Source organism: Squalius cephalus, assembly GCF_949319135.1.
Source record: "Squalius cephalus genome assembly, chromosome: 1".
Taxonomy (NCBI): Eukaryota; Metazoa; Chordata; class Actinopteri; order Cypriniformes; family Leuciscidae; genus Squalius; species Squalius cephalus.
Window position 1 is genome coordinate 28,163,068 of NC_137122.1, and position 17,500 is coordinate 28,180,567.

The following is a 17,500-nucleotide window of genomic DNA, read 5'->3' on the forward strand; positions in this document are numbered from 1 at the left end:
GGCTCCGCCCTGCGAGCTGTAGTTTGACTGGTTGTTGTAACCTATGAGGCAGACCAATCAGAATTTAGGAAACAGTAAAACACCACAATTGTTTTTACCCCTGACTCACTAATATTGCCTTCACGTGCTATCGGAAATTTCCTGAAGTTGTAATTTAGCTTCTTGTGTTCAAGTGCTTTGTTGTCAGAAAGAATAGGGATCATGGAGGACACCAGGTTTATTCTTGCCTTAATCTTATTAAAGCCAAATGTCCCCCAGTGGTGAGAATCAACCTTTTAAATGTTGTTTATATGTCTATGTGGTGTTTCTAATATGCTTTAAGACAAACCATCTACAAATTCATAAGTCAACACCATTGCTGAGTATTTTCTCCTTAAAACTGCAGTGAACCAAAGAGCTGTGTGAGTGGAGGTGTGGCTAATTTGCATATTCATAGGACCACATATACTAAATGAGGCATAAAAATGTAGCGTCCCATTCGTTGACAGCCATATAATCATTCACCTCGCTATCTAGATGGAATTTCGGTCAAATACATGCCATTTTAACTATGTATAAAACATACAATAGGCTTCAAATGGTTATTCATATATGTAAATATGCACTAGTGAATGACAAGTCAAGTCATTTACTGCCCTCATAACTTGGAAACATGGGCATCAAAATTATCTCAGAGTTTCCCAGTAGTAAATACAACTTGATAGGTCGTACAGGTCTAATTAAATTCTGACTAGGAAGCTCATATTTAAGTTAATTCTGATAGCATGAGAAAGCAGCAAAAATCACAATGTTTTCATCACCTTCATAGCTGTAGTCCTGTCCTCCGGTCACCTGTGAGGGATAAGCAGTACTGTAGTTGAAGTTTCCTCCTCCTCCTCCACCTTGAGCCGGGCCGAAGTTCTTCTTCTGTCCGAAGCCCTGGCCGTACTGACCAAAGGAAGCCCCTTGTCCTGCTCCGGGTCCTTGAGGCTTGTTGTTTTGGTGCATGGGCGGCTTCTTAATGGGTGGTTTGGGGGTTCCCGTAGGTGAGGTGAAGCCACCGTCACTCTGGTAATACGAGCCAAAACCTCCCGCTGCTCCGACAGAAGACGTGTTTGTGCCTGGACCCGACGCTCCAGGACCCGAGGACACCGATCCGCCATTAGACCCTCCGTTATTATAGAAATCTGAAGCGGAATAACACAGCACAAGTTAAACACACTGCTCAGAGGGACATTAATTGTAATTCAGTTCACATCAAATCTGAAGGCTTTTACAGAAACATCATTTTATCGGGCTTTAAAGTGTTTAGGTTAAAAACATATTGCTGTACAATGCAACTTTGTACAAAATTAACATCCATACGGAGTCATGTTAACGTAACGTTAACAAAAATTAAACTGTGGGATAGGACATTCTTAACGTTTTGCGTCATTGACTGGATGAACAATGGAGGTTCAATAAAACCACAGACTAATCTGCATTTTCTGGCTTTATGGCAATGGAACGGTCGACGCTGTACTTTTCTTTCCATTCAAATGCATGCAAATGCGAAATGCAGGAAAAATGCAAGCTTATGCAAAGTCGTTTCACATTTCACTGCTACAAAGTTTGCTGAATTCTGACCTGTGAATTCATATCACATGAAGACGGATAATCACAGTAGAAGACTGGCTTGACCTCTGAATTGAACACGAACCTTAACTACAGGTTTAAAGCACTGCAGGAAAGTGGAGTAGAATGCATTTAACTGTATTTATTGATATATTTCCATATGTTGAATTTGTTTTGTTTGAGTGTGAGGTCATTTCACGACATTGCAGTGTTGACGAAATTCTGTGTGCTCAAAGTCTACGCGGATTTGCACTAATTTTATTTTTTAAAACTTGTTGCGAGTGGTCTGAAAGCAATTGCGCCAATATATATTATGTATTTGCATATAATGTTTGTTTTTTGATTGAAATCATTTTCATTCTGCCAAAACATTTGGCAAAGAGCCTCAATTCAATCATAACACCAGCTAAAACTTCCCACAAAAACATCTTTCCTAAACCTGATGCAAATCTATTTTTCAAGAAATATTCAAAGAAACTTTACATAGATATCACAGGTTTGTAAAGTAACTCAAATTTATTGCAAAAAATAAAGTAATCCACAAACATCAGTTAAAAAACAAACAAAAATGCAGCAAATATACCTGCGTTTGTTCAATGGTTCACAGAATTAAATTCAAAATCTGTGCCAACTCATTCACAAACAATGGATTTCACCACAATTAAAAAAAGAAAAATAAATAAACTTGAAAAAAACAAAAACAATTAAAAACATGGCAATGTATAGAAGTTACTTAATTTTTTAGAAAAAAAAATCCAGCGGGAACATTTTTCCAGGAAAAACAACTAAACTGTTGGCAAAAAATGGCTTATACAGTGATTCAAAGCTGCAGTGAAGATACAGTCATGATGAAATGTCAGTCCGCTACTTTTGTGACAATCCGACAGCCAATCAGACTATTCGACTTCACTGATTGTGGCACAGATAATGTGTCAGATTTCCCATAGCAACTGTAGGCAGAAACTCCCGTTCACATCCACAGTGTTAGTTGATCGGTGGGTGCAGGTTTTTTGAGGTGAGATTGTGGGTGATACTTCACGAGGAAACGAGTTCAAAATGCGGGTAACCAGTGTTTTCCCCCCTCGGTCTCTATTGTTCATTTCACGTTTGTGTGCTTATTGAAAACAGGACGGTTTATGTCGCAAACTCGTGGTAGCCATAGGAGTCTGAGACAAAGTCACCTAAAGGGTGAGACAGAGCAGAGAAGCACAGAATTAGACGTCTTCTGTGTTCGGCATGCCATGACAAATGTCACTGGGCATATGTTGTCAATCAGTTATCATTAAGGTCAACGATAGTTTTCTGTGCTTTTTTTTTTTTTTTTTTTTTTAGATTTCTCTGCTCCGGTCACCCTCAAGGCGGCTTTCCTCAGAAAGAGTGGCGTTGGCATGTTGGGAACATTTCGCGTTTTTCGCCGAGGAAAGTTTGCGTCCCATGGCACAACAAAGCAGAGAAATGTAAAATCAAAAAGGAAAATACAATAACGGATACCTACATAAACTCAAAGACATCAAAAATGTCCTAAAAACAACTAGTGTAGCGGTTATAATACATCCAGGGCTATGTGCACAGATTTCTTTACTTGAGAGAAATTCAAAAATAACTGAGGAAATTAAAATGGCAATAACTTGTGCCATCAATACAAGTCTTATGGCTAGAAACAAATTAATTAGGATATAAAGACAATGGGTATTAAATTAAAATGTAAATAAGTAAAAATCAATGGCCCCAGTGACAAATAGGAAAATACTCACTGTAGCCAGAGTTGTTATTGCCGCCATATCCGTACGTCCCATATCCACCTGAAAGAGGACAAGAATATGCATGTTCAAATGCAAGTCAACAGGACTTTTGTTTTATTGTCTGTAAAGCAGTTTAGACATAATTTGAGGTGAACTTATGTTCGTAGAACAAACAGTGCAGGATGGGCGTCAAGTAGACACAGAGACCCAAGCATTGATATTCATGATGTATTTCTTTTCACCCTTTAACATGTCTTTAGGAAGCCATTATTTATTAAAAAAAAATTTGCTGAGGCAAAATTTACATTGGGCTAAAAACATTTTTAAAAACCTTGCAAAATTGAAACACTGAACTTTTTTTTCACCACTAGTTTGATAAACTAAGTGAAAGTTTTAAATTCACTGCAACTCAAATTAGCACACAAATGTACTTGAAACATTTCAACCAGTCATGAAAAGTTTAGGAATCTCAATATATGTCTATTTAAATAATGCAATACATATTAATATCAAAACATTTTTAATGCAATTTATTAATTGTAATTGCACTAAACTACAACAAAATGCATCTCGTTATATCAATAAGACAATGACAAAACAGCACTGAAAAAAAGCTGGAATTTCTTTTATTATATAATTTTGTACCATTCATTAAATAGGCTTCATTGTGTGAGAAAAAAATCTGCCCCATAATGCCCAGCTTGCATTTTTGAAAATGGTCTCAAATTCATGTACGTTCAAAATTTCAGGGCATGTAAACCTTTACACATCAAATAATTCGTATATAGATAAATGTGTTCCAAAAGTGTTAATTGTGGCAGTTGATATTAAAATTGGGTAACACTTTATTCTACAGTGTCCTTGTTACATGTACTTACCATAGTAATAACATTAAATTGTGCATAATTACATGCAACTAACCCTCAACTAAACCCTAATCCTACCCTAACCCTATAGTAAGTACACGTGGTTGCTTAATATTACTCAGTACTTAAATATATAATTACACTGTAACAATGACACCATAAAATAAAGTGTTACCTAAAATTGTTGATAAATTTCAGAGTGACAGCTACTGGTGTGTAGATTTTAGCCATTTTTAGTAAAAAATTAGGTATCTGTTTTATACAAATGTTGCAATTCTTCTAGACTGGGTCTCTTACGGTAAAGGTTTGTCCAAATCTTTAAAACTAAGTGATGCTTGCAGACAGCACTGGTGTACCTTGATTGAATCCTCCGCCATTGTTAAATCCCCGGCCTCGGCCCCTGCCACGTCCTCTTCCTCTGCCCCTGGGATTGGCCATCATGTCAACAGGAGGCCCACTCACCATCCCAAATCCAGTGGGGTGCTGCAGCCACCAAATCAGACCATTAAAGAGAGAATATATAAGAGGAGATTTCAATGTCACTGAACACAGAATAACAACGATGTACCATTGGAGCCATTTTCTTTTTTTTGTTTGCCTCTGAGTTGGAGCCCTCTGGGAAGAGCTTCTCCAGGGCTGCCAGTGCGGCGTAGGCCTTCGCCACCTTTTTATTGGACCCGGTACCCTGAAACTTCTGTCCGTCGATCTCCACCTGGAGGCAGGAATGAAAAACAGAAGGCATGGATATTTTATCGGTCTAGAACAAATACTGTGACTCTGTGATGTGAAATCGACCTTAGAAAGCAAGCGATAGGTAAACTACAATGCATCTCTGACGACGCACCCTCACCTCCATGACGAAGCGTTTGTCGTGGCTTCCACCGGTCTCAGAGATGAGCTCGTACTTCAGTCCTCTGCGTTTTTCATTGAGCTCCATGACAGGGTTCTTTCCATGTTTTGTAAGGATGGGCCCCTGCTGCCGAGCGCTCTGAGAGAGCAAAGAAGAAACAAGCTCTTATAATACCCAATAACACACAACACTGGAGGTTTGATGTGACTAACCAGTCCAAATTAAACCATAATGAAGTTTCATTTGCACTTTCCTTCATGAATAACATGACGATTAAAGTCAATTATTCAATTTAAAGCTTGGTTTCGGCCTCTTATGCTCTTAAATACAGTAAAAACGGTAATGTCAAAAAATTATTTGAAAAGAAAGAGCAGCATTTATTATAAATGCCTTTACTGTCACTTTGTTCGAGAGTGGTGTGTGTGTGCGCGTTTCAACAGCACATTAATATAGAACGGTAATTAAACTGACTACCTGTGCATCAAACTATTCAGAAAGACCATGGTATAAAATTGCTTGGTCATTATTAGGCTAATCATTTTCCAGAACTAAAATGTAGTGCAATCTGTAGTAACTACAAACTTGTCCTTATAAGCCATGTTATAAAGATGATCTTAAATACCTCATCAGTGGGGCTTTCTGAGGTTGGCACCGTTTCTGGCTCCATTTGGGTCACTGGGGGCAAAGTCTCCTGTGTGGTCACTGGCTCCTCCTGTTTCACCTGTTCAGCTACTTTTTGCTCCACTCCCGTTGGCAGACCCATATCTTGCAAGACCTGGAGAAGGAATTAAAGAACAAAATTCAGTTTCTGCTAGGTCTGTAAAAAAAAAAAAAAAAATGAAAAAAGAAAATTACTGATTTTATTTTTTCAATATGATTAATATTTCTGTTGAAAAGGAAAGTCATTACATGGTTATTACAAAGTTATTACATTTGAAAGATTCTGAATCATCAAGAAATTCATTGATTTTGAAAAAATAAAAAATAATGTAGCTTTTATGGCAAAAAAAAAAAAAAGTGTTTCAGACCAAGTCAAATAGTTCATCAGTCTCTTACTTTGACAGCTACGTGCAGTTTAGCAGTGCGTTTAGAGGGACCAGAAGCTTCAAAGTTCTTCCCGTCCACCTCTACAGCCATGGTGAACACGGGCACATGGACAGGCCCGGTCTGAGAGATGAGTTTGTACTGTAGACCCGGCTTCAGCTGGTTCAGACGCATCAGGGCATTCATGGCCTGTGGCGGCTCTGCCTTCTCCTCTGGAGCTGAACAGCAGAATACAAGTTAAGTGTTTTGTGCAATGTGTGCAAAACTCCACCACAAGCCAATTATGAACGTATGAAGAACATTTACATTTCTTTTGTAATTTCTTCTTCTTCTTGTTTGGATTCTTCTCATCAGTGGACTCCTCCTCCTCCATGGGGCGTTTCATTGGAGGAACATAGGTTGTGCTGGGTGGGATTTGAACTATGAAGATAAGACACACACAAACCAAAAAATCAAGTTTCACACAAAAACATCCATCAAGTAATGAAAATATCCACAGCTCCATCTTACCCGTGTAGTCAATAGGAGTGTCACTCCGAGGTTTTCTGGGCATTTTTGAAGGAAGCGGATCCATTCCAAGTACTTTGTGCAGCTGTCCAAAAGCTGAAAGCCTTAAGGCATGCTGTCAATCAAAAACATGACAAATGTCACACCCATAGAGCTCAAATGAGATCTCTAAACAAATAAATGCAAAAATGTAATTAAAAAAAAAGCTGAATAATTTATTGACAAACCTGAGCACTCTGAGTGACGTCCTCCCGCTGCTGGCGATCCATGTGACTGATGGCATCTGTTGCTTCCTTTTCACAAGGGTCACAAATGCCTGAACCATCTGAAAGCAGACAAAATTTCAAAAGCATTTTTGTAGTACGCTATACTTCTTAATCAATCATTATGATGACTGGTTAATACAACAGTAACCAGTAAATTTCACAGCTAAAGGGGTTGAATGGATTGAAAATGGTTTCTTATACTGCATTTCTGCCATCCGCAGGCAGACACCGTTTTTGTCATCTATTTTAGATGTTAAGATTTAGATTCTTACCAGCCATGAGGATTCCAGATGCGAGACACTCAAGAACTCTGCGGAGAGCTTCTCCTGCTCCCATTGGTCGATTCCCAGTGCCAATCGCCTTCTCGCACAGCAATTCTAAGGGCTTCAAGAAACAAGAGCAGCATTACATGGATGCCAACATATGAATGAAAGGTTTGCTTATTATATTATTCATATCAAGGAAAAAAGACCAACGCTTATAGCTAAAATTGAGAATTAATTTGCAAATCGTCAATTACAATACACATTTACATGGAAAAATGAAATATCCATGTGAATTGTAATGAAATAAATTCATCAAAATTATTTGGTAGGTCACATGATAACTACATAGCGAATGTAGTACGTCCGGATTACACTCATTCTATATAGAACATACTTCTTTTAGCAGTCGTGAAGTAATTACTTATTCAAAACAATTAACAACTCAGAGCATGTGTTTTTGGACGCAGCCGCTGTCTGATTAGAATGAACACCCATTTTCTATTATGCAGCGCTGTTTTGCACCACAATGGAAACAATGCATAAATTTACACCGCCTTAGGCTGCAGTTTAAAAAAAACATTGGTCATCCCTATGTTCTTGGGTTGTTTTCGTACTTACCCATCCTCGCAAAGGGGCCCAGGTGGGAACACGAGCACAGAGGTCCCTAAGGATACGGATGACGATCACACAGGAGCGGAGCCCATTAGCCCTGGCCTAGAGACAAAAGCAGGAGGGATACAATCCACTGGTTTATCTCATGGACTCAATGTGGCACAACACCAAAGCAATAAACAAACAAACAAAAGGGGTGAGATTTGCCGATACTGAATAAGGTGTCGATAAGCATTAATGTAAAGAAGGTGACGAATGATTAAGAGGTACACCAAAAAAAGCATATTACTCAGTTGAGAAGCTACATAGATGACAGATATTAAGAGAGCAGATTAAATACATTATGCTGAAGAGATGAACACCACAACAGAGCTCGTGTTTGAGGCTGGCCTTCTGATTAGATATTAAATGTGAGTTGACAGAAGTGAGAATGTTCTAGAGCATCTGGGAAATGCAGCTGCATTTTTAAAGCACTGCAGGGCATTAATGAAAGCATGAATACGCTAAAATGGCGGAAAAGGTGCAATATTCCTTTTTGGCATGAAAAAAGCTGACAAAGCCAAAACAATGTGAGATTTTTGCAGGGTATTGCAGTAAAACGTCTTGCGCTTATAATAATGTTCCAAGTTCAATACAAGCTTAGCAGGCCACATTTGTGGCATAACACCTCAGCTTGTTTAGCAAAGGGAACGACAGCATATCACAAATCACTGTTTATTATTTGATCTATAAAGTTATAAAATCAACTATTATTTTTTGATTATCTAGTGCTTTATGGATATTTATATTCGCATTCAAACGTTTGGGGTCAGTAAGATTTGTTCATGTTTTCAAAAAGAAGTCTCCTATGCTCACCAAGGCTGCATTTATTTGATAAAAATGCAGTAAAACTGAAAAGAAATACTATTATAATTTAGTAATACTATTATAATTTAGCAATACTATTAAAGTAATACTTTTTTTATATTATTCCTTCCTTATTTTCCTATTTTTGGAAACCATGATAAACTTGGTGGGACAAATCATCCCTTTCTGGTTTTCCTTGCATATCTAATGCAAAAGCTACAGTATTTGCAAAAGTTGAAATTCTGGATATAAATTTGCACAAGTGTCATGGCTAGACTTTTGAAAAGTGGTGCATTTTAATGTTTGTTTCCTGTCTGCATTCCATTATAACTCTAAGTCGCCAAAGTTAACTGTGGCACTCAATATTATGCGGAAAAATGCTGATGCACTGAACCAAGAACATTACAATAAGGAAATTACACCGGGAATGATAAGCTACAACTACATGGAACCGACAAGTCAAGTGTCAAGCGGTGCGGCTGGCTTCAGAAATATTGCACCCGACATTTGCATTAAAATATTTACACTTAAAATTAAGGTGATCAAAAACATGAAGTATTAAACTGGACCGTAAAAGTGGCAGTTGACGACATGTCAAAAGGGTAATAAACAGTTTATCGAGGTGATAGTAAACTTAGTTAAATTAGCCAGGCAGAAGTCAGACAGCATTGACAAAGATGTCCTTGGCAACGCAACTCAAACCTAACCAGCAAGAATGTGACATTTTACCAGAGGCAAATACACTCCCATAAATAAAATCTACACAGATACACCAAAAAGAAATTCACACAAACAACTGAAAAAAAAAAATACAGCATGAAATAAGGTTAACACATATACAAAATTAAAAACAAACTCAACTACTAGAAGACAAATAAAGACAAGATGCAAACCTGGAACCACTTGGCGTGGCGGAGGGACGCCAAGGCAGTCAGGCATTTCTGCCTGTCCAGTACATCCGGGGGATCGTTGACTGATAGCGTTTCTATTGGCAGGTGGAATAAGAAGACAAGGTACAGTTTGACCAAGGGGTTTTTCTGTCTCACGGCCAGGGGGGAGGAGGCAGATGACCCCTACCAAAGGCAGTGGAGGGGAGAGGACGGGGAACCCCCCCAAACAAAAGCAACCCTTCCTGTGCAAGTACACAACAGCAAGGACAGAAACCTACAAGTGGGCGGAGCATTCGGCTCTGTTCCAAACCCAAGTGAGGCGACACTTGACAATAAAATGGGTTAATCTAGCCGTTTCCTACCTTATTTTCAACAAAAATATATTGAATGTGACTTTTTATAAAAGCATAATCATTTTAAATATGTTTTACATATAATAAGACAAAAAAGCATTTCAATTAGTAGGCTAGAGATCGTTAAAATCTAATTATTTTCAATATAAAGCAAGTACCAAAACATACAGTACTCAGAAATATTGTTTTAAGACGGAACCATTTTAACGATAATGGATAAAATGAATATTTGTATATAAAATTACACTGTGATCATCACATTTTAAATAAAATATTTAACTGAGCTCGCCATAAAATCATCTTATCGCTTTGGATAAAAGCATCTGTCAAAATGCATAAATGTATGCAAAGTTCTGGAATAGCCTTAACCACAAAAGATTTTGACAGCAATTTCCTGCCAACTGACTGAAACAGTCTTCGCCTATAGATGGCGTCTAGGTAGGCAGCTCACTATGATTTGGAACAGAACCCCTGCAGCTGTATTTTGAGGCATGAAGGTGCACAGTGAGTGAATGTTGTTGGGAGGTTCTTGTCTGGCTAAATATATGTATCAGTGAAAACTGAGGTCATTTGTGTGATGGTGTGACATGGGGGAACCCCTCCCCCTCGCCCCCTTGTTTGTTTTTCTGGGTGCACTGCCTTGCCCCTTCCGAGACAGAGAGCGTCCAGTTGGTCAAAGGTCCAGCGTCCCTAAAATTGACAAACTAGAAGGCTTGACAGAGAGAATCAGATTTTGAACCACAGGCAGCAGTAGTCAGATACACAAGAGGTATGATTAAAACGAGTCCACACTGCAGCAAAACTGATGGCTTGTGATGGTCAAAGGCAGGCGTCACTAATCATGGGGTCACAGATAGGGCTAGGCTTTGAGTTCAGCTTCAAAATTGCTCCCAATTGACCCTTCGCTAAGCCCCGCCACCCTTGGTTAAGGCTGCTCTCTTTCGAAAGAACCAATTTGAGATTTGGCCTTTTTTTTCCCAGTAAAATGTGCTCAAAAAGTGGTAAAACTTGATTGCAAGGATTAGATTAAACTGTGAAATTATCTGTCATTTGTCTTTAAAGACATTTACAGTAAAATAACTAAAAAAAGCAACAATTCCAAAAGAAAAGAGAGAAGCTTCTTTTTACAGTGATTGTAGGATGACTAAACTGATTATATCGCCTCTCTAACAACTAGAATAGATCATAAACATGGCATTCAGTAATTAACATTAAGCTAGGCACAAATGAAGGCATTAATACTAATGTTTTAGGTTTTCATTTAGGACAAACCAAGTCCAATGCATTTGTGTCAATTTAAAAGATTGAGCAACAACATTTTACCATATTTTAGATAAAATCATACAGAAATTATGCAAACAGACAGAACTTCTATGGACAACCATCAGAAAAGACCAGAAACTTGTCTGATAAAATGGAGAACGGCTAAAGCAGCTAAGATTGGATTGCAAAGCAGGGTTTAGCGAAAGGTCAATGGTTTTATCTCACCGAAACATGTTTTTATTTCGGTATCTTCCCTGTCCAACACTGTAGCCCTGAAAAAGCTCTTTACTAGACTCAAGTCTGCCCACGATGCTCTAAACTACAGATTCGTTGAGATACTGTGACCATATATTATCAGGCTGTATTTTATTGAGTCTAATCTTTGTGTTACATTTTGTCCTAATGTCTAGCATTATCTATAACCCTCCTGCCCTCCGTCCAGTCTCTGTCAACAAGACCTGGTAAACAAACCAGAGCTCGACAATACTTCTGCTTCTCATTTTTGCTGCAATGCAAACTGTTCCATTTCTTCTCCATTATATGAACACATGCAAACAACAAGGTTTGTGATTTTGTTTCTTAATTCTCAGTAAGCCTTCAGTAAACTCTCCTGGAACTGGGTCTTATTTAAAGCGTTACCCATCACTTATGTTACTGTATATTGGGCCGTCAACACTTTAACATCATGCTGCATGGAACTGTGAGACTTCAGGTGGCAGTAAACATAACAATCTGTGTCACATGACTAGTCTGTACACAACATCCCCAAGCTCCATTGAAGGCCCAATAAACAATATCCCTGCCTGAGTCCATCCCATCTGCATTTGCTGTTTCTGGGGTCGTGGGGGTGGTTAGAGGAACCATAAGGCACGTGATTTCAAACCTACCCCCGGCAGCCTGCTTCTCAGCCTCCTCCCTCACGAGGGGTGACGTCAGGTGAATGGTGAGGGTCAGTGGTGGCTCCTTAGAGCTTTTGATGGCAATGGTGGCATCACGGATACAAGGTTTAATGTCATATTTTTCCTCTGTGATGAGCTGCAGGACAGATTACATGATCAGGTTTCCACATGATTTATACATCCTGCCTTTTTAGACAATGTTCAAAATGTTAAGATTACAGATGCAAGTATACCTTAAGCTGCACAGCGAGGTTCTCTGCCACTTTCTTCAGCAGGGTGATGGTGGGTTTGTCTTTGCACAACAGCACGAGCTCCAGGTCAAGATCTCCCTTCAGCAGGAGACCTTTAGCTACTAGACCCACACGCATGACTCCACGCAGGGAACGCGTGGGCTGATCCATGGACTTTGGTTCACTGGAGGACAAAATGAGTTACATGAGAGATACTAACTCACACCAATAACTAATCATATAGTCACAACAGAGAAGATGAAATTAAGAGATCACTGACGTCTCCTTCTCGCCGTCTCCATCGGACTCCAAGGTGATCCCTTTGGTATTTCCTTTCTCCTGATCGTCCAGCCAATCAGAGACAGCCTTGAGGGCACGTTCGGTGTGGGACACCATGTTCTGCACCCCCTCCAGCTCCTCCTGGGTGGGATAGATGGCCGAGTGCTTAGCCATCACATGACGGTCATCATTCACAAAGATGCGCATAGAGCGATGACGAAGAGGAGGAGGCTTCATGGAAACAAAGACAGAAAATCATAAATATACATTACATTACATTAATTTAAACATATACGCACACATTACATAAACAATACACATTAATTTAAACCAAAAGGTTGGGCGCATACACTACCTTTCAAAAGTTTTTTTAAAAACAAATGAATACTATAACCGTTTTTCCACGGTTAGGCTCAATGGTTCTAAGAACAGTAAGGAATGGTTCCAGTTATATTTCCACTTGAGCCTGGTACAGAACAGTACGATTACAAACTCTTCTCTGCCCAGATTTCTCAGCGCTGTTGGCTAACTGTGCTCGTAGAGAGCATCTGTTGTCTGGCTACTCATTTTTCTCTGTAGCCGGCTAAGCATGGTTTTTGAGCAACGTAAACAAATTAATTATAAAAGTAAAATAAATATTTGATCATCCTCCATAACACGATCTCTATTTACATCTCATATCCTCTGAAAACTCTTGCTTTACCAAGGCAACAACTGATGCATTTCTATTACATTCAAAAGAGCTCCGTTACCAGGCTCACAGTGGAAAATAAGACCATGTCCGTACTGGCAGAGCCGGACCGCCACGGAATGGTTAAGCAAAGAGAACAGTTTGGCCCGACGGTGCTAAAGCGGGTATTTATTCAGCAAGGATGCATTAAATTGATCAAAAGTGACAGTAAAAAGATTTAGATATTAGAATGATTTCTGAAGGATCATATGACACTGAAGACTGGAGTAATGATTCTGAAAATTCAGCTTTATAATCACAGGAATAAATTACATTTAAAATATATTTGTATTTAAGTTACTACAAATCATAATATTTTACAAAAATAGTGTTCTCACTATTTTTTTTTTTTTTATCAAATATAGCCTTTGACCATAAGAGATTTCAAAAACACTTTCTCTTCTCAACATTAATAAACATACTTGAAGCTTCAGGTTAAAGGGATAGTTCACTTTGAAATTAAATTTTGGTATGTTTTAGCTTACCTCAAGGGCATCCAAGATGCAGGTGTCTTTTTTTCCGCAGTAGTTTCAATTTTGATATTTTTAGGTCAAACCGTTCTTGTCTGTCAGTCATATAATGCAGGTCTATGGTCACTGTCTCAAAGAGCATGCACAGAGTCCAAATTAAACAATTCCCCATCGTCCAAATTAAACAATTCCCCATCGTAAGTACACATTGATGGCCTAAGACACGAAACGAGCGGTTTGTGTGAGAAAACGAACAGTATTTATATCGTTTTACCTCTTGTACACAGCCATGTCCAAGTGATCTGAGGGCGCTCGCGCATCCTGCTGTGTGTCGTGTGCGCAGACTGGTGCATAGATATATACACTAGATGTCGCCGGAACAAATTCATTGGAACGAATGCCTTAGGCAAGGCGACATCTAGTGTATATATATATTTCTATGCACCAGTCTGCGCACACATCACACACCAGGATGAGCGCGCGCCCTCAGATCACTTGGACGTGGCTGTGTACAAGAGTTAAAAACGATATAAATACTCGCTCATTTCGTGTCTTAGGCCATCAATGTGTACTTACGATGGGGAATTGTTTAATTTGGACGATGGGGAATTGTTTAATTTGGACGATGGGGAATTAGGAATTGTTTAATTTGGACGATGGGGAATTAGGAATTGTTTTAATTTGGACTCTGTGCATGCTCTTTGAGACAGTGACCATAGACCTGCATTATAGGACTGACAGACAAGAACGGTTTGACCTAAAAATATCAAAATTGAAACTACTGCGGAAAAAAAGACACCTACATCTTGGATGCCCTTGAGGTAAGCTAAAACATACCAAAATTTAATTTCAAAGTTAACTATCCCTTTAACAAAAACCTTTCGAATTTCCTATATAATTTCCCTAACTAGCGTGGATGTGCTGTGTATTTTCTGGCATATTATTACTATTATTTCTTAGATCTACATAGTGTTAATTAGCAATTGAGAGACTTCATATCAGCAAACAGACATGCATTCATAGAATGTAGAAGCATTGAAATATGTATACTTTACCATGATGGGTACAAAGTAGTTCTTCAGTTTGGCAGTGTTGGTCTAAATGTGGCAGAGAAATGCTGTTCCAGTTGGTCTGTAATGAAAAACAATCAGTTTTCATTATTCATTATACTTTCATCATTCAATATACTTTATACATTATAATAAGCTGAAACCTACATGGTAAAATTCTTTCACAGCTATTTTAAAGACCGTTTCAATCAAAATATGGTACAAAATAGTCATGTTTACATTTGTTAAACACAGGAAGCAGTTCCCACGATACAAAACAGTGTCTGTAATTGTCATGGTTAACATTAAAGCAAAAATTCAAATGAGATATAAAGTGCAAACCCCGTAAGAGCAATTCTGATTTCAGAATCAGCAAAAATCAAGGCCTAGGGGGGTAATCCATAAAATCCTTCTGTGCGCATCCTTGCCAATGTTCACAGAGCATCACATATTCAGATCTCCATAGAGACAGTGACTCAGTACAACCCATAATATCATCCAGGTCTAAGAGATGCAGCACAACCAGCTCAGAAACTGAAACCCCTTTTTATTCACCAGACTGAAAACTGATATACAATTAAAACATATGACTGACGTGACTTCCTGATGCCATTATAACTCAAAAGAATGGGATTTTTGCATTTCCTGAAACCTCAAACTCATTTCCTGCTATTGTCTACATGCTTGTCGCACAAGTGCCATTCTCACCCTTTTATCTGGGCAGAATGTTTTTGTCATTCATAGCTCCTTGAATTGTCAGTAAATGTTTCTTGATCTCTCAATTCACAAGTGAACCATTTCACTTCTGCAACTACTAACTACACTATTATTATTGGTATAAAACCATCTGAAATTTACCATCCAAAAATGTAAAAGGCAGCAGTGCATTTGCATGTTAAAGACCCAATTTATACTGTGAAAAAATATATATATAATTGAGTAAAAAATATTTAGTTCCTACGTTTTTTATTCACTACAGTGCTGTGTGGTTATGTATAATTTATTTATATCATTTTTATTATTGGTTTGAATCAAAATATTGATTATCAACATTTTCCTGCCCGATCTTTGCACTGTTTCTCTCTTTAAAAATTGTTCACAGATCCCCTAGCACTCCCTCAAGGCCCCCTGACCCCAGTTTGAAAACCTTTGCATTATATTATAACAAAAATACCAATACATATAATACAAAAAGCTTGGATGTTGCACTAGTGAGACTGATTTCCCCAAATATTACAATGAAGCGTAGAAAATGACCTGAGTATTGATATGAAAAGAATGAGAATTTTTTTAATAATTATTAGACTTAAACGATCATTTCACTGTACAACTTAAAATAAATATTATTGCTTCATAGCTATGAAGACTTTAATTTGGAATAATGTGTCTCTATTATATCTAACAAGCACTTGTTGACGCCCAAACAAACCCCGTAACTCTAAAATCAAAAACAGATCAGTAAAAATATGATTAATAAGAAAAAAAAACGTATCTCTTACATACTCAATGTACGCACAGTAAAATTGTATCAAAATGAACACACCAGTGGAAGAAAACAGGGAAAACGCAGTATACATCACAGATGTGTGCGGCCATTTTAGTGCAGCCAAACAATGGGGACCGGTGTGCTCAAACATCTACCGTCGTTTAATAGATCCACTGGTCTTTAAGGCGTCATTCCTGATGATAAAATTACGATTTGCACGAAAATCTAACTATTGACGCCAAAACGTGCTTTTTTAAGCAAGATACGCATTTGGGTTTGAGACACGGCCAGAGATACCGAATGAGATAAAATGGTCGTGACCCTCCCCCAAAACACCCAAAAAACTCATTTAACTTTGTTAGAATGCTCATTTAACTACATAATGAGACAAAATATAAAATTACTTTATACATTAAGGCGTAAATGTAAGGCAAAATTATCACGTAATGCTCAATTCTCGCTGTTTTTGTAAAACTCATGAAGAGCTAGCGTGCTAACGGCTAGCCATAGCCGTTTGCTGAACAAATTAATACATTTTCACTGCATATAAGTGTTGAAACAACCCATTCGGAGCAAATAAGAATTATTCGATCGGGATTATTTGCAGCTAAAACATTTGAAACCATGTAACGTTTAAGAATATTTATGTTTATCTCTACTCACCAATGCCGCGACAAAGATGCGCCCGTCCACTGTTCTGCAGCTGAAGAGAATCAGCGTGCGCTAAGCTGGAACAGGGGCACGTGATCTCAGTGAACCAATAAGATCATCCCCTCAGTGACAGACGGGAATGAATGGAGAGGGCGTGGTTTTGTCATTCAGACTAGCGACTTCAAAATCATTTCCTTTCTTTCTTTTTCTTTCTTTCTTTCTTTCTTTCTTTCTTTCTTTCTTTCTTTCTTTCTTGTTAAATTGTTAAATACAATCAACTTGGATGTTTAAGTCATTTCAACTTAACTTACATTAAAATGACTTGAAAAAATTAGTTGAATCTTGTATAACTTATAAAAAAGTTGAAAATTGCTGACTAGTTAAAGCAATGTGAAATTATACAGTATGTTGTCATAACTTATTGACTACAGTCAGTGTAGTAGAAATGGAAGTGCATCATACATAGAGACAGAAAGAACTCTTCCAGAAGTGAACCTTTATTGGTCGAAATAATATTCAATAGCTTTTAAGACTATTCCATAGCTTTTCAAGATCACAAATACAGGGCAAGACACAGATATACAGACAGGTCTACAAGAAAACTGAAA

General features: G+C 38.1%; 3 protein-coding genes across 10 annotated transcripts in view; all 3 read right to left on the bottom strand.

Annotated features, from left to right (window-relative positions):
* ilf3b (interleukin enhancer binding factor 3b) overlaps positions 1-16,983 on the bottom strand; it is a gene marked incomplete at its 5' end in the record, with an annotated part of 17,716 nt that extends 733 nt beyond the window's left edge. The window contains 19 exons of one of the 8 annotated variants that reach the window (XM_079865464.1): positions 1-41; positions 801-1,166; positions 3,348-3,395; positions 4,558-4,684; positions 4,800-4,913; positions 5,052-5,189; positions 5,674-5,826; positions 6,108-6,313; positions 6,402-6,515; positions 6,606-6,717; positions 6,830-6,927; positions 7,141-7,252; positions 7,753-7,848; positions 9,486-9,577; positions 11,986-12,133; positions 12,231-12,411; positions 12,508-12,737; positions 14,762-14,837; positions 16,905-16,983. The exon at positions 1-41 is cut by the window's left edge and continues 733 nt beyond it. In XM_079865464.1, coding sequence (XP_079721590.1) covers positions 1-41; positions 801-1,166; positions 3,348-3,395; positions 4,558-4,684; positions 4,800-4,913; positions 5,052-5,189; positions 5,674-5,826; positions 6,108-6,313; positions 6,402-6,515; positions 6,606-6,717; positions 6,830-6,927; positions 7,141-7,252; positions 7,753-7,848; positions 9,486-9,577; positions 11,986-12,133; positions 12,231-12,411; positions 12,508-12,737; positions 14,762-14,764 — 2,379 coding nt within the window. Of the gene's footprint in view, positions 42-800; positions 1,167-1,254; positions 2,775-3,347; positions 3,396-4,557; positions 4,685-4,769; positions 4,914-5,051; positions 5,190-5,673; positions 5,827-6,107; positions 6,314-6,401; positions 6,516-6,605; positions 6,718-6,829; positions 6,928-7,140; positions 7,253-7,752; positions 7,849-9,485; positions 9,578-11,985; positions 12,134-12,230; positions 12,412-12,507; positions 12,744-14,761; positions 14,838-16,904 lie in introns of those variants that run through there. The other 7 variants (XM_079865462.1, XM_079865466.1, XM_079865468.1 and 4 more) reach the window with 7 other exon arrangements.
* LOC307158264 (choline transporter-like protein 2) overlaps positions 1-17,500 on the bottom strand; it is a 119,223-nt gene that overhangs the window by 90,865 nt on the left and 10,858 nt on the right. The gene's annotated exons all lie outside the window — the stretch shown is intronic.
* Positions 17,374-17,500, bottom strand: part of ptger1b (prostaglandin E receptor 1b (subtype EP1)) — a 5,701-nt gene continuing 5,574 nt past the window's right edge. Inside the window, exon 3 of the mRNA XM_079889458.1 lies at positions 17,374-17,500. This exon is cut by the window's right edge and continues 1,478 nt beyond it. The gene's annotated coding sequence lies outside the window, so the exon portion shown is untranslated.